This window comes from Sinohyriopsis cumingii, chromosome 2, assembly GCF_028554795.1.
Source record: "Sinohyriopsis cumingii isolate HCF-2022 chromosome 2, ASM2855479v2, whole genome shotgun sequence".
Classification (NCBI taxonomy): Eukaryota; Metazoa; Mollusca; class Bivalvia; order Unionida; family Unionidae; genus Sinohyriopsis; species Sinohyriopsis cumingii.
Window position 1 is genome coordinate 151770444 of NC_142962.1, and position 16804 is coordinate 151787247.

Below are 16804 nucleotides of genomic sequence, written 5' to 3' on the forward strand. Positions count from 1 at the left end.
TGTTCATCTGCATTACACATTTTAAATCATTACTTTGATCATGAGTTCAGCATGACAGCCATGGACATCTTTTTTTATACTGTAGACCTGTCTTCATCATGAGATAGGGGTGAGTGCAGAAGATGGACAGTTATATTTACATGACTAAATTGTTCACCATTTGACTTTTAGTTTGAGGAATAATTAAAATCCATTTGTTCCTCAATGAAGAATCATGGGTGGTTACTTTGAATCAATGCCGAGCATTAACTTTCCATGTACAAAGCACTCTGACAGAAAGTGCATGAAATTTCCAGTCATTTGAATGGTGTTTAGGACAAGGTATTTTATATAGTTCAAAGACGTTCTTTGTGTCATTATCAGTAGTGATGCATAGCAACTCCATTTCTTGTAAACAAAAAGTATACTAAACTGTCCTCTTTTGAAGAGATCTGGAAATAGATCACTTTGTAAATTTTTAACACTTTGCTTTTGCTATAAAATTTCAAATTTGGATGCATCTGTATAAGAAATAAAATTTACAAAAGTGCCAACTTTACAGATATGCTTAAATTAGAATCAATAAAGTAACCATAACGTTAATTTAAAGATGACACTGAGCTAAATCCCTGTTAAATTCCAGTAGCTGAAAAAAATTGGTTTGCTCATGTTTAACACTCTATCTTGATAAAAATTCTCAAATCCATTGTTATAGAATTTCTAACAATTGATCAGTTTATTTATTGTTCTTAAATAAAAGTTACTATTTCTAGAAAGATATTTGTATGCAAACAAAACCTGAGTCACACTTACATAGTTGAATGAGTCGGACAGAAAGTTTTTAAAATTGGCTGAATGTGAGTGCTGATATCATTTTAAAATCTTGGCATCGCAACCCATTTTTTTTTCAAGGTCATAAAGAATGTTAATGGACATCACATCACTGAAAATAGTTGATTTGGTTTTAAGTTCTTTCATATTTCTTTTCTCTCATTTCTTTCTTTTCATGTTCTCTTTCTGTTTGTCAAAAACATGAATAATATTTTCTTTGTTCTGTTTGTAGATTTTTGTCTATTTTCTATTCTTTACTTATTTCTCTTCATTGTCATCCTCCAATCCCCAAAACTTTCTTCTAATAAAGACAATTTCATGTAAATCTTTTATTCAGCAGGGAGTTGCATTCCGGCAACCACCCAAGTCCTGTCTAGCATTTGCTTTTTATCCAACAAATTTAAAGGGAACTATTTGTGTTTGATAAAGAAAACTAGACTCTGCATATCATGTGTGTTTGAGTGTGTGTGTGTGCATGTGTGTGTGTGTGTGTGTGTATATATATATATATATATATATAGCATATACTGACTGCACTATGACAGGCCTAGTCATTGATGACTATCTACTGACTGCACTATGACAGCCTAGTCATTGATGAGTCTGTCTACTGATTGCACTATGACAGGCCTAGTCACTGATGACTATCTACTGATTGCACTATGACAGGCCTAGTCATTGATGACTATCTACTGATTCCACTATGACAGGCCTAGTCATTGATGACTATCTACTGACTGCACTATGACAGGCCTAGTCATTGATGAGTCTGTCTACTGATTACACTATGACAGGCCTAGTCATTGATGAGTCTGTCCCCTGATTACACTATGACAGGCCTAGTCATTGATGAGTCTGTCCCCTGATTACACTATGACAGGCCTAGTCATTGATGAGTCTGTCTACTGATTACACTATGACAGGCCTAGTCATTGAGTCATTGCTCCTAAAATAAATAACAGAAAAGAGAGAAGACAACAAGCTTTGTAAAATTTAACAAATAATTTATTCCCTAGAATACAAAGTGAAAATGAGAAGAAAAAAACTTGTGGTATTGTGAATTAAATCCCAAAATAATCCAAGAATTAGATCAGACACAAGTCCTAGTAATTTAAAGTCCTGAATAAAATTCAGTAAAAGTCTCAAAGAGATCCAAAACTGAAGGCCATGACATGTCTGTTAAAGCCTATGGACTGCTGATGTGTCAACGGTCTTTTGTTGAATCACAGTAATATAATTCCAAGTTTTAATATATTATAAATTCCAGTGAATATCTTTATCCAAGAATTTTATCAGAGCACTTATTTATTTCCAGAGAAAATAATCACTTGAACTTAATAATTTGAAGAAAATAAAATTCAGCCCCAACTGGTCACAACATAATACAACTTGAAGATGCTAGATGTTAAAGCACAACTGGTAAAATCTTCACAGTCACAAGATTATGTAGTTCTCCACATGACCTCAGGATAAAAATAGCATTTTCTAAAAACTTAAAACATTACCTAATGGAAAATAACCTCCTAGAATGATCTAATGAGCCTTGTTTAATTAAAACACATTAACCTGTAAAATTCACTTAGGAATCTCCAAAATCCTGACCCAAATCAACCTGAATAATAATCCTGATATTAAGCTCATACACATAGAGAATAATTTAGGTATGTATTAGTTGTTGACATAAATTAATTTTTTTTAAAAATTAAAAAGTCGGTCAGGTCAAGCAGAAATTAGCTCAATTTTAGACAAGGTCAAGTCCAGCGAACAATGTTAGATTACAATAGCATGCCAAAAATTATGTTTTTAAAAACAAGCAAATGATTAAATTTTCATAACAGTATACTGATTGCACTATGACAGGCATAGTCATTCTGGAGTTTGTCTACTGTTTGCTCTATGACAGGCCTAATCATTGACGAGCTGTCTACCGATTGCACTATGACAGGCCTAGTCATTGATGAACCTGTCTACTGATTGCACTATTACAGTCCTAGTCACTGATGAACATGTCTACTGATTGCATTATGACAGGCCTAGTCATTGATGAACCTGTCTACTGATAGCACTATGTCAGGCCTAGTCATTGATGAACCTGTCTACTGATTGCATTATGACAGGCCTAGTCATTGATGAACCTGTCTACTGATAGCATTATGACAGGCCTAGTCATTGATGAACCTGTCTACTGATTGCACTATGTCAGGCCTAGTCACTGATGAACCTGTCTACTGATTGCACTATTACAGTCCTAGTCACTGATGAACATGTCTACTGATTGCATTATGACAGGCCTAGTCATTGATGAACCTGTCTACTGATTGCACTATGTCAGGTCTAGTCACTGATGAACATGTCTACTGATTGTACTATGACAGGCTTTGGCATTCATAAACCTGTCAACTGATTGTACTATGATAGGCATAGTCACTGATGAACCTGTCATCTGATAACACTATGATAGGCCTAGTCATTGTTTAGTCTGTCTCTTGATTACACTATGACAGGCCTAGTCATTGATGAACCTGTCAACTGATTGTACTATGACAGGCCTAGTCACTGATGCTTCATTCAGTTTATTAATATAGCTGTTGGAGGTTTGTAAAATGGGAATAGTATTGCCCTTTCTAAGGATGCCATTGAATGCTAACTGCAGAATTCATTTTTTTTATTTCTTGTGAATTCGAAATGTGCAGCACATGCTTCAATGCATTCTTTGACAAAATCAATGGATGCACAATTAACAGCCACTCACAATAATTTTGAACAATTATTCACCACTACAGTACTGCATACCATCATACTAAGTGGCACTGAGTTGAACATGAATCTTCACTCCATAGAGAGTGTACTGTATTCTTACACATTTGATGTTTTCCTATTGATCCTGACTTTGTTCAGTGCAGCAAATTCCACTGTAGTTATGAGATATGGGACAGTTGTAGCCAGTATTCCATGTGCAAAAGTAATATATCTCCTGTTTGGAAATTAAGTTGCTGGTTGTGTTACAACAGTGATGTTACAAAATTAAACAAGTGTATGACAAACCAAGACATTTGGCCATTGTCAGAACACCAAAGACAGAACCAGAAGGATTACATATAATTTAATAGCACTATGTCAATTCATGGCTTGGCAAAATGGAACTGCAGTACCATAATTTGCTATAAACTATGATTGTATATACATGGAAAAAGCTGTAGACCCCATTTTTGCAGTCCTAAATCCAGGATTACATAGATTTGTATAGTGCTATATGGAGAAGTGTAGACCCATTCGATGATGGAATGACAGTAATAGTAATAAGTGGAACGGGCTTCAGTCTGACTGTTTGCCCAGCCCAACCACTTGGAGTCAGGACTCACACTAGGTACATATTCACTCCTAGCTGGGTGACAAGATTGGTCAACAGTCCATTGGAATATCTGCAGCTGTCTTGCAGCCAAGAAGTCAGGTTCAGAAGTTTCAAAATATAGGACTTGAAACTGGAGAATCTGAAGGCAGTTTAGAGATTTGGTTCAATCTAATCTGATCACTTTGAATCACACCAAATTCTTGTCAGTTGGTTCAATGTGATACAGTTGTTATCACATCAGTACCTTACCAAAAATAAAACTTCATATTTACATTGTGTATCTCATTTCTGAGTTGGGAGAATATGTTAAGGTTCCAACTAGAATTGTTTGGATTTTGTAACTCTTGAATCTGAGCTTATGTGGAGAAAATGTACAAACATGGCTTGGACCCAAAGAAGTGCTCAAAAATATCTACAACATTTATTTCAGTTTTCTTGATTTAAAAGTTTTGAGTAGACATGTACGCACATAAAGTGGAAATTAAGGAGAAAGAAATGGAGAATTCCAAAATCCTTGATTCACTAGTTTTAGGACAGAAATGGAAGTTTTGATTTTATTCTTCCACTTTCATCCTTCATGTTTGATGGATCTTATGTGGTTCAAGGAATAATCAACCATAATTATAGTTCAAACATATCCCTCTACAGTTCATGAAAATATCAATTAACCTCATATTTAGAACTTGAAAAATTGAAACGATGCAAATTATAACGATAATGAGCTTTGGTGTTTGACTCCTGCTTCGTCAGCTTCATACTTACTTTTAAGTAGTGAAATTGAGTATATTACAATGTTCAAATGATGGTTTCTGTCTTCATTTTTGATGATTTGTTTGACACACCAATAGCTAATTTGTGCAATGGGTCTGAGGATTCTCATCAGAATGCAGGACTCTGCTCAAGGTGATTCAGACGATTATGTGTCCTTGTTCTACTACATTAATCCAGACATTTTTGAGTGTCTAAATGTTACCATGGCAATAGATCCGAGTGATTTCGACCACTATTTACCAGCATATAGCAAGCATATCGATTACCTATGTCTTCATTTCTCCCAGATGAATGAGATTTTGGGGGACGATTATGAGAAGAAAATGGCTGTTGTGGGTGTCTTGAAGCAGTACGCAGAGGATCGTGATGTTGACATGCTAGCAAGGGCACTGATGATGATCCTGAAGACTCCACAGCACAGAAGAATCATCAAACAAATTCGGTAATTATAAAACAGTACCATTTATACTTGCTTACGAGTTGAGTCCAGCTGCAAACTACACAGATCCAGATCTGCCAGACTATTATGCACTGGTCTGTGCAGTTTGCTAGGAGTAATCGGATAAACAAACATGACAGACCCTGATCTGCAGGTGAAGTATGTTACAACACATCAGGATATTTGTTGTTTGCAGTTTGACTTGATTATAAATGGGTACATATGGTATTCAAATGTTCATCTCCATGGTTGAAAGTATGAAACATGTCAAATGAGTTTCTTACAGGTACCCTTGCATAGCTTTTTGCACAGAATGTCAGCGTTAGCTCCAATTGGTCAGCCATGGCTACTCTTGTCTTTTTTTTGTCTTTTTTTATTACTTGCCAAGAATTCAGAAGATGGATATATTATAATCCTTGTTTGTCAAGCCCTCCAACTATCTCACCTTGGTTATGTGTTTCATTTGTGTCAGTTTTGGAGGGATTGTTTTCCACAATGTAAAATCCAGTTATTTTATGCTTCTTGACAACTATAAGACTAATCCACCAAAAGTAGATCACTGTAGCAGGGCTTTTTTGGTTCCATTGTCACATTTCTAGCTATTTCTAAAACTTTTGAGTGTAAAGATTGATATGATGTACTTATTTAACATTATTGCCCTTCTCCCAAATTATGTGTACTACCTCATCCAGCACCTTGATAATAAAAATCTACTTTTCACAGTTCTTGAAACTAAGTGCATGATATAAAAAAACAGAGCTCTAGATAAATTTTAATGAAATGGATTTTTTGCTCCCTCTTCAGAACCAATTATTGATTTTAAAAAAATGTATGTGGTATTTTGTAAGCACTGTATAACTCTAACTTGCCTTCAAGGCTCAATTCTGTCATCAAGATGTTTATCATTCCTTTAAAAGAAATATATTCACATGGCTTAGTGACTTGAGGTAACATTCACTTAAGTGGCTTTCTTTGATCAGGCTTCCTCATAATTATCTAGTTTTGTCATTTCAGAAGTGCACTCAATATATTCACATAAAATGTGTGAAGACGTTGATTATATCTTGATTTGTAGAAGAATAACAGTTCAAAAGAGCTGGACAAAGCATTTAGTCACAATTTGAATAAGACTAACTTTTCGTTTAATCAATCTAATCAGGATGCTAATTTCTTTTATCCATCTGGTAAAAAGTATACATAGACACTGTATATGTGTTTTGTTCCGAACGATAAGAATGAACTTGATACAGTGTATGATTATGTTGAGGCCATTAGGTCAACAAGTATGTTTCTATGCCACATCAAATGCTTTCCTCTGACTCAGAACAAAACACTTATGTGATTTGTATTTATAACATATCCCCTTTTTATTCGCTTATTCTTTTAAAATTATTTTAATGTATACTTTATAAAATGAAGTATTTTTTTTTGCATATTATGGAAGATATTGTACAACCCTCTGAAAAAGAACTGGTACTAGGCCTAGATATATACTGTGCATTTGTATCATCAGTGTGTCTGCATTGCAGTTATGGATTTTCTCTAGGTTCCTTTTTTTTTTAACTGTTCGTTGGGATATATGAAGGGATTTAAACTATAGTCAGAGGCAAGGGGATTTGTTCGTCCCTTTACAAATGGAACATAGGTGTTGGACCAGTAAGTGACCTTTTTCTTACACTTACTTACTGAATAGACACACTCTATTTTCAGACAGACTTTTTGGCAAATTTCACAGGCTAAGAGTAATGCAGTGCATTCATTTTTATACAGAAAGCTCATTCATTTATAGTATTTCAAAACTATTTTTTGTTTTCATTTAATACAAGAAATTATTGATGCATTAAACTTGAAGTGATAATTTAAACATGTTCTTAAGAAATGAAAGATTCAATATCTTTGCAGCATGTGGACTAGATTTTTGATATTCATTTAAAGATATTTTAACTAGAAATTTGTAAACTATATTGTTCTGTTTTCTTCTGCTTATTTTCTAAAAAAGAATGGAAAATGTAAATGAACAGACTTCTTTTTATGTGCCCCAGTTATGAAAAAGTCTTAACAACATTGTAACAAAATGTAATTCTTATGGATTCCTATGCTTGCCTTACAGTCAAAACATCTGATGCTGTCTGTGATATATCTGTCTTTACGCTACAAATGTTTGTCAGTTTCAGATTTACTAAACAAATTCCTCAATAATATACAGGTTGAAAGCCCCTCTACTTAAATTGCTTTTTAAAAAAAATCTAATTCTGAAGACCATATTTTGGAAACTCTGAAGCTGAAATGGATTTTGGCTAAGTTTGGTATTTTAGATGATTTGTGCTGTGAAATGTCTTTTGGGAATTGATGTCACTTTTCACTACAGCTTCATCTGAGAACTTGTTCCCTGTTGAAAATATTGTTGTCCACCTCAGCTAACTCTGATTACTCAGTGGTACATGGTGTGAAATGCCTATAAATTGTTTGTCACTAGTTATGGTTCTCTCACATTATCTCCCTTGGCAAAATCAGTCCTTTTCACACAGTACGACAGCATTTTTTAAAATGACTGATTTTATATTTTTGAATAATTTAAAATGTATATTAATAAATCATTCCCACTATTTTATAAGTGAACTTTTATTGAATATTTAAGCTGTAAAAGTAGTTCCAGGCTGGGTGTGCAGTGTGAAAATTGTAGGTGTGATATCGAATCACAGCTTGAACACCAAATCAGCCATGCTAAATTAAATAGTTATTTTTAAAAAAAAAACATTATTGTACCATAAAATACTTGTTTATAAGTTGAATCTAACTACAAACTGCACAGAGTAATCAGAAAAACAAACAACAGAGACCACGATTTTAAATGGCACATCAGGCTTTATATTATTTGCACTTAAATTGAACTTGTATCCAAGTATATACGGTACATCACACATACTAGCACAAAAGAGATAATGATAAATACATGCATGCTAAATTAATAAAACTTGTCTGAAGCTAAGGATCCTTTTCTGGTCTGATTTTTATTCCAGATTTATTATTTTATGTTCGTGAAGTTGTGGTCAGCATTAATTATTGACCAGTATTTATTAATTTTTTTTTTATTTTTCCATCAGAAGGATGATGGTTGTTATTATACTTACCATTCATTTTTGATAGTTATTATTATTATTATTATTATTATTATTATTATCATTATTATTAGCTGGTCACCAGGGTCTTGGACCGAGTGGATATATGGTAACTGTATGACCCTGCATCCATTGTGCATTATCATTTAATAAATTTGTACCAAATTCTTGGCTGCAAAAAGTCTTGAAAAGTTCTTGGCCTGGAATCATGATTTTCATTTAAAAACTGGATTTTTCCATTATGTTAATTTTTTTAGGCTTTGTACAGTTGTCTGAAAATATTACTTGCCCAGAAACATTTCAACTTGCCCTGTTGTGCCAGATAATGGATTATTCCACCACTGAAGTTTAAAGGAAGTAATGTGGTACTGAGGTCTTTCAAATTTTTTACATGTTGATCTGCCATCAGCTATGACCATCATTTGACTGAAGACAGAAAAATGTTAAAACACTATGTTTTAAAGAATTACTCTGTAGACTTTGAACAAATTCAAGAGAGGTATCCTGGCAGTAATGACAATTAGTGTTCACGTAGATTATGTTGATCCACTATCATACATGTCTACTGTTACTAAAAAAAAGAAACATTTCTGTCCGGGTATTCGGGACTTTCATGTTTGTGTAAATTGTTCTATTCTGTCATTAAATATAACCATTATTTGAAAAAAACAGAAATGATTTAAAATTCTTCTTTCGAAAATCTCTCACCAGAATTTGACTAGATCTGTGAGATTAAGCATTCTTTTGGTGTTTTGTGTTGATGATACCAGTGTTTTCAGATGTACCATTTCTATTCACTTATTAGTTGGGTTAAACTACAAACAACAAAGATCATAATCTCCCATAGCATAATGTGCCTGCAGATCAGAGTCTGTGCTGTTTGTTCTAAAGATTACTGCTAACAAACTGCAGAGACCCAGATCTGCCAGCACATTATGCAATGGTAGAACTGGGTCTGTGCAGTTCGCAGTTGTTAGTGAGTAATATACAGTAGCTGTTGTTACTATGGCATGATAAAATACCCTTAAATTCTCAAAAACTAATCAAAAGAATTAAATTTAACTAAAAGAATCTTACATGGAGATTTTTTTCATTGTACAAACAATGATGAACAGGAATTAAATGACTGGTTAGCTGTTTTCACAAAAAAATTAAATACTGTTTTTATTAATGTTTTCAAACTCCACTATAAAAATATTTTTTGGCAAATTTGACAGAAAGCATCAAGCATTGCTGACCTATAAGTCAATGCAAAGTATGAGTGGAATGAGCAAATTTGACAAATTTTCTAGCCTTTATTCAGATATAAGTTGATGCTGAATATAAGATGAGGCCCAACCAATAACTCAGCTTTGTCTTTTTCACTTCACGCTAAACAACATCATGAATTTTATCCTGTCTATAACCTAGGAACCTTTCAGGTCATGATCATTAAATGTGTGTTTGTGTCTGTGTGAATGTGTGTGTGTGTGTGTCATTTGGATTTTTAACCTAGCTTTAACAATTTTTCAGTCATATCGCTATGATGTCTGCAATGTAGCAGTTTATAGTGATGTCTGGCACTCGGGCATCATGCTGCAGACATTTAGCATGATGTCCTACCCAGTCACATCCTGGCATCAGGCCAACCAGTCCTAACACAAACCTCTTAATGCTGAGTGCCTAGCAAAGCAGCTGTTAGTACCATTTTTATAAGTCTTTGTGATGATTTGACTGTGGTTCAAACCTGTGACCTCCTGCATCTGCAGCAGATGCTATAACCACTAGGCCACCAAAGCATCATTAAATGTAACTTAAAGTACCAAATCTGTTTCACACAAAGTATTTGAAATGTGTTATGTACTTTTAGCTACATAAAATTGTGCTGACATGAAAATTTGTTGAGTTACAGATAGAAAATAATTTGTGATATTGTGTGGAAATAAACTTAGGTATCACTGTATGCTATATCAGATTATCAGCAATAGGGAAATTGCATCATTAATGCTAAAATGCTTTTTCCACAGTTCTTTTTTGAAGAGAGACATTATTATCAATATAAATTATCATCGCCCCATATAAGAGGGAGAGAGAGGAGATATTAGCTCCTCATATTGTTTGTGTGTACCTTACTCAGCCCCTGTTTAGCTGAATCTTTTAACAAAGAGAGATTAATAAATTAAATCGTAAATGTAAACTATGAAAATACATACCATACTCCTTCAGAGTTGAAATATTCACAATATTTATATCCATATAGAATCCACTTAGGTTAAATCCCAAGACTGGCCATTTCACATCCTAATTTTCTTTGCAAGTACAATGACCTCTCCATTCTCATTAAATAAGCTTATTTTTTTTAAGTGGGTAGTCTGTTCCTATACTTAGGCGGCAATTCTTTTTATCTTTGCTCATACTTTAAATTGCTAACAGTTCTATCGGCAAGTTCAAAAGATGTCACTGGTTGAGAAATTTACAGCATTTATTTTCATGATACGGTGCCATATCCGTAATAGTACCCTATTGGTAGCTTAATTTCCCTATTGGTAGCCTTCAGAATCTTGACCTCAAACAGGTGTCAGCTTGGAAACCTGACTACAGCTGTAGCATATTTAATTAGCCTGTAAATACCACTACAAAGCCATGTGCTTCTTGGATAATGGAATTGGTAACTAAAAGGAATTGCATATGCATTATTATGGTAATTGATAATGGAATATAGCACTGCACTTGTACATGAGTAAGATCAGTCATCAGGTAAGTGAACCATACATATTACAATCTTAAAGACATTTCTCTGTCTTTTTTTTCCCTCTCTATCTCTCCTCACATAATGTGGCATAATTTTTATTTGATCGTGAGAAGCAAGAAGAAAAATGTGATGGAATATCTGTCTTTATCATGGTTATTCATCTTCTAACTTGTCAATTCTAATGCACATATATGTAATTAAATTTAAACAACGTTTATTACTAGTGCATGCTGCTTTAGCTTAATTACTTCTGATGTATGTTAATTTTTAATGCCAACAATCATGTCATTGTTTAAAATCCTTCATAAAGTGGGTCCTATATTTTTTCATCCACAAGCTCTTCCCCAAACTGAAATAGTTTTACACATTTTCATATTTATTGGAGAATGTTTTTCCATACAAAAAATTACATGACACATGATAAAACGATTTGGATGACGTAATCCCTATATAAGTCGATTCGGAGTATAAGATGAAGCTAAGATTTTCCGGTAAAAATATTGTCTTATAGGTTGGCAAATATGGTACTTCACTAAATTCCTTGACTTGCATTTGGCTGTTTAGGTGATGTGAGATAAGTGAGACATTTCAAGTCCCACTTGGGCCTCATGCAATTAACTTCAACCTTACTGTACTTTATTCTCCTTCTTATTGTAATTATTATTGTTATTTCCAGACCATTTATACCTCCAAGGCAGAGATCTAAGTTTGATGATGTAATGAAACAGCTGCAGTTTACTAGAGTGGATTCTCGTAAAAAGTCCCCAGTGGGCTCTAGTCCCACTCATAAAGTGGGCCAGAGAAGGTACAGTACTCATGCAAATACATAATCTTAAGCTACTGTAACCTTTTTGTTTCTCCTTCTCTCATGTTTAATGCTAATTGCTATAAATTGAAATAATGTTTGTTACGGCTAAATAAATACTCATTTTTCCAAGTTATTTTTATTCTGTTAGTTTGTCTTCAGTAACTGTATTTCAAACACTGTAGGTATTGTGAGTGCTGAACCAGATTTTGCAACCAAGCAGTTTGGAAATGACCTGGTTGCAGATTGGCCAGACTATTTTATGGTCCTGTTCCTGAAATGGCATGGTGCCAATTCGGACCAAAATTCTTTTCCTCCTATGTTTATTTGTCCAGCCCCTAAAGATTTCGAATCCTCATTGTCTTGTTATTTTACTGTAATTATCTTAAAGGAGCAGCACCCTATAAACAGCATTTGTTTCATCTTTTGGATTCAGAAACATATTCAAAAATATTTGGCTTGTGTTCAATGCCAATGTAGTGAAAATTGCGTTTAAAGGTCAAGCTTCAAAGTTTGGGAGGATTTCTTGTCTAAAAATAGAGCATAAAAACACATATTATAGTCACATGATGCATCAGGATAGTAATCTATGACAGAATAATGCTTGTTAAGCCTTGCAAGAGTGTTTCTTTATGATTTTACAGTAATTTCTGTCATAACAGACCATCTTCTGCTGTTGCCAATGGAATGGAATGAAATAGTTTGACTGCATAGTAATGTATTCTCCCATTAGTAAAGTTAATTTTGTTGTCTATTGGGATTGTGGGTCATCTTATTATATTATGAAGTGAAAGCTTATGTTATAACATCTCACTTTCTGTCTAAAAAAAACCCCAATAAAATAATTAAAGAATGAGCCTTTTATCTGTTTTTTTTTATTTTATGATAAAGATGGAATAATGGCTGCCATTGACACAACCAACATATCTTGAACATATTATCAGCGAAGATAGTGCAAAACTCCAACAAAAGTTTTTTTTTTGTAAATTGTGAAAAATGTATATTAGAAGAAGAGTAAATGTTTCTCACATCAGTAGGATAAAGAGTTTCCAGGTGTATCGATTTATGTTAAGTAAAATTATTAGTTTGAGATCCATCAGAGATGTCTTTGTGCCAAGAAAATGTTTGGACACATTTTTTAAAGGAAAATCAGACATGCATCAGATTTAATCTTTTAATAACTCTTTTTCCTATCTATTCAACATGGAGTTTTCCTGATTATGTAAGACGCTATTAGGCCTTTATATATAACCAGATAAAATGTCATGTTAATATCTTCATTGGTTCAGATTTACATGGACAGAGTTAGTTTCCTGACTGTGACCTTAACCTTCAGAATGAGGTCATACAAATGGTATATGACACTTTATAATCAAGACCTACAACCGGCTGAAGTTTCATTAAAACATCTTCTGTAGCTTATAAGCTGTACCCTAGACAATGTACAAATCACATAATTACATGTTCCCTTGCATAGGTATCAATACTTAACCTTGTTGCAGGGAAATCAGGATATGATATAAGACACATTACCTAGTCATATATATATATATATATATATATATATATATATATATATATATATATATATATATATAATTTATGAATAAATAGAGAAATAGAAATAAACTGTTTATCTCTATTTATAAATTTTTGAGATAGTTCTCAGTAGAGATATATGTATCTTTAAGATCCAGTTTTATGTGTGTGTGTGTATATATAAAAAGTAGGATAAGATGGTCATTTGAAATAAAGAGTGGTCTCAATACAAAAATAAAATATAAGACTCCATAAAATGGCTCCATTTAGCAAAAAGAATTTTTAAAAATCACCCTTTTACCCTTCTGCTTATGCGTGAGCCAAATAGCCAATGAAAACAATGTTTCTAACACAACTAGGCAGTATGTTATTGAAAAATCACCTGGGATTTGGTGTTTTCAGATCTATTCAGAAATAGCTATCAAAATGTGTTTCCTACTCGTATTTCAGGTGAAAACAACAAAAACCTCCAGGGGATAATGTGTTAATAGAAGGTTTGAGAGACTGATGGATGTACAATACCTTAACACAGTACACCACTCCCTCAAAAACTCATGCCCTGATAACTTGCAAACCTGCTTATAATGCGGGATCGGGCATGGATCCCATTTTTTTACTAAAAATTACCCAAAAAATTGATCCCTCTTTATTGAAGAAAATCACAGTCACAATTAGTAACTAAAACTTTGATATATTGCTTGTTTTATCATTGAAAACAGTAAATAGGACCTGCAAATTTGAATTAGCATTATGAAATTGTCAGCTTTTAATGTCATTTGTTTTAATATACATTTTCTTTCCAAACAACATTTTTACTATACTACAAGTAACGATATTCAATGAAATTTCAATTGATGAAAATGTCGCTTACAGTACTTTAATAAATATATACCAATTAACTATGTTTTTTTATCAAGTGAAATTTGCATTTTAGTTCTCTCTGTAAGATCAGTTTAAGTGTAATCATTATAAATGCCCTCTTTTATTCAAACATAAATGTTTCAACCTACCATAACAGCTATGTCTGAGAGCGTTTCTCTGAGAACATAATTAAGTGCCGACTGTGTTTTCATATCTGACTTGCATTGCTATTAGTTTTACTGTTGCATTGAATTAAAAGCTGACCTCTTTTGTATTATTGCGTTAATTTTGTCTTTTGTATCAAATAAAGGATGTGGAATGAAAGAAAAGTTAAAAGGCTTGCAAATCCTACATGTATAAGATCTAGCGGCCCTGGTCATATATCGAGAGAACTCATTTCAATTGGTCATTCAATCACTCTTATAAATATTATTGTGTACTTAATATAATTATACTCCCTTGAATTAACCTACTCAGTCATAACTGTGATGAAAGATAGCAAGGCAATCAAACAGAATTAATACCTTGTCAAATAAAAAGCTTTGTTTCATGGATATGGATCATTGCACCGCAAACGAGCTTCAGCAAAGTCCTGAATTAGCACTTAAAGACATCCTCAAGGATGAGAATTAATTCTACTAATGTTTGCAATAAAATCACGTCATCAGTATTTTACTAACTGAAAAGTACACAAACTGAGTTTTGATGCAGATGATTGTTACATGAAATAAATGTCGCTAAGTTTTTGAAAAAATACAGAATCTTGTTTCATGGTTTTTGAACATTTAGTCTGCTACCCTGTTTTTTATACCCATGTTTTGAACTTTGTTGTACCATAATGAGCTGGGAACCAGACTGATCAACAACAACAAAATTCAGTGACGTAACACACAAATGTTTTCACATACACGTGAAGGATGTTGAAACCAGTTGAAATAATGTTAACGATCTTTCAGATGTTAGGTATCTTGAAAATAAAGGTAATTTATACAGAATAACATCATTAGAAAAAAAGAGCTTTATTGACAGATATTCTCAAAGCTGTTATAAAACAAGTATTCAGCCATTAAACAGACCAGTTTCTCTCCCCCCCTTTGGTTTTGACCAGCAGGTATGACATAACTTTTGCTGAGGTCCCTCAGTAACTCGTGTCCTCTCTTATATAGTGGACTGTGTTTTTGGACCCCGTTGTGAACAAGTTATAGAGAGAGGTGCATGTTTATGCCCCAATTAATACAGGCCTATAAAAATGCATCAAGATTATTATCATAATTTTAACATGACACCAGATTACATTCACTAGAAGTATGTTCCTGTGGCCTTTAAGAAATGACCTAGAGCATGGTATGCAACACACTCTAATTGTTAAATACATGTATCATACACATACATTCTTTGCAATATCTTAAATAGTTTCACAGCTACAGCCTGGATACATAAACTGAGCACATTGACCTTGGAGTGAGAACCATAAACTTGGTAAATTTGACACCCATGTCCTAGATGTATATAAATTTTTACCTAATTTCATACCACAACCAGCATGTTAAGAGTAAGTGTAACCTTCGTCTGTAACCTTGATCTCCAAGAAAGGGTGGCAACACACCCTCTTGTTCTCATGTCCACATTTACAAAATATCATCGAACCAATATTCTTTTTTCAGTAAACCTTCCAAGCAGAATAATTTTGGAAGATGTTCTAAACAAATTACAAGTATTTATGTGCACTGATTCCACATTTGATTCATGAAGTGTGTGAGCAGTGTCAGTTGTAGTTTTCAAACTGGATGATTGGTTATTTAAACATGATACACAGTGTACTCCAAATTGAATGATTGGTTAGTTAAACATGATACACATTGAATGATTGGTTATTTAAACATTATACACAGTGTACTCCAAATTGAATGATTGGTTATTTAAACATGATACACAGTGTACTCCAAATTGAATGATTGGTTATGTCAACACAGTGTACTCCAAATTGGATGACTGGTTATCTCAGCGTGATATTCAGTATAATCCAAAGTGAGATAATATAAAACTTGAATTAGGTAAATGACATGCCATTGCATGTTCTATGTTTCAGTACACTGCTACAGGGATAATGGCCTGATCCAGAGGCAAATGTTTCAGTTCTGTAAATGTAAATTTCTACATTCATATCCAGCTTCCAAGTTATGAGCCAAAGGCATGTCAAGACTTGTACTGAATTGCATTTATCCCCTCATGCCCATTGCATGTGTACATGGTTGTAGGGTAAAGATCTTTATGGTTTCAAGTAATGAGCCAGGGTCGAGTTCCCAACCACAGGGGCACAACCCAGGGTCTGTATAACCTCTGTATAGTTATAGCCTGCAGATCTCTTAAAGTTATG

The 16804-nt window shown here is 33.6% G+C and overlaps 1 protein-coding gene across 1 annotated transcript in view; it reads left to right on the forward strand.

The window, feature by feature from the left end:
* The window catches only part of LOC149806093 (delphilin-like), a 147312-nt gene that overhangs the window by 15570 nt on the left and 114938 nt on the right, over positions 1–16804 (forward strand). Inside the window, exons 3-4 of the mRNA XM_089950970.1 lie at positions 5221–5375; positions 11899–12027. Of these exons, the coding sequence (XP_089807096.1) occupies positions 5221–5375; positions 11899–12027 (284 nt within the window). The remainder of the gene's footprint in view (positions 1–5220; positions 5376–11898; positions 12028–16804) is intronic.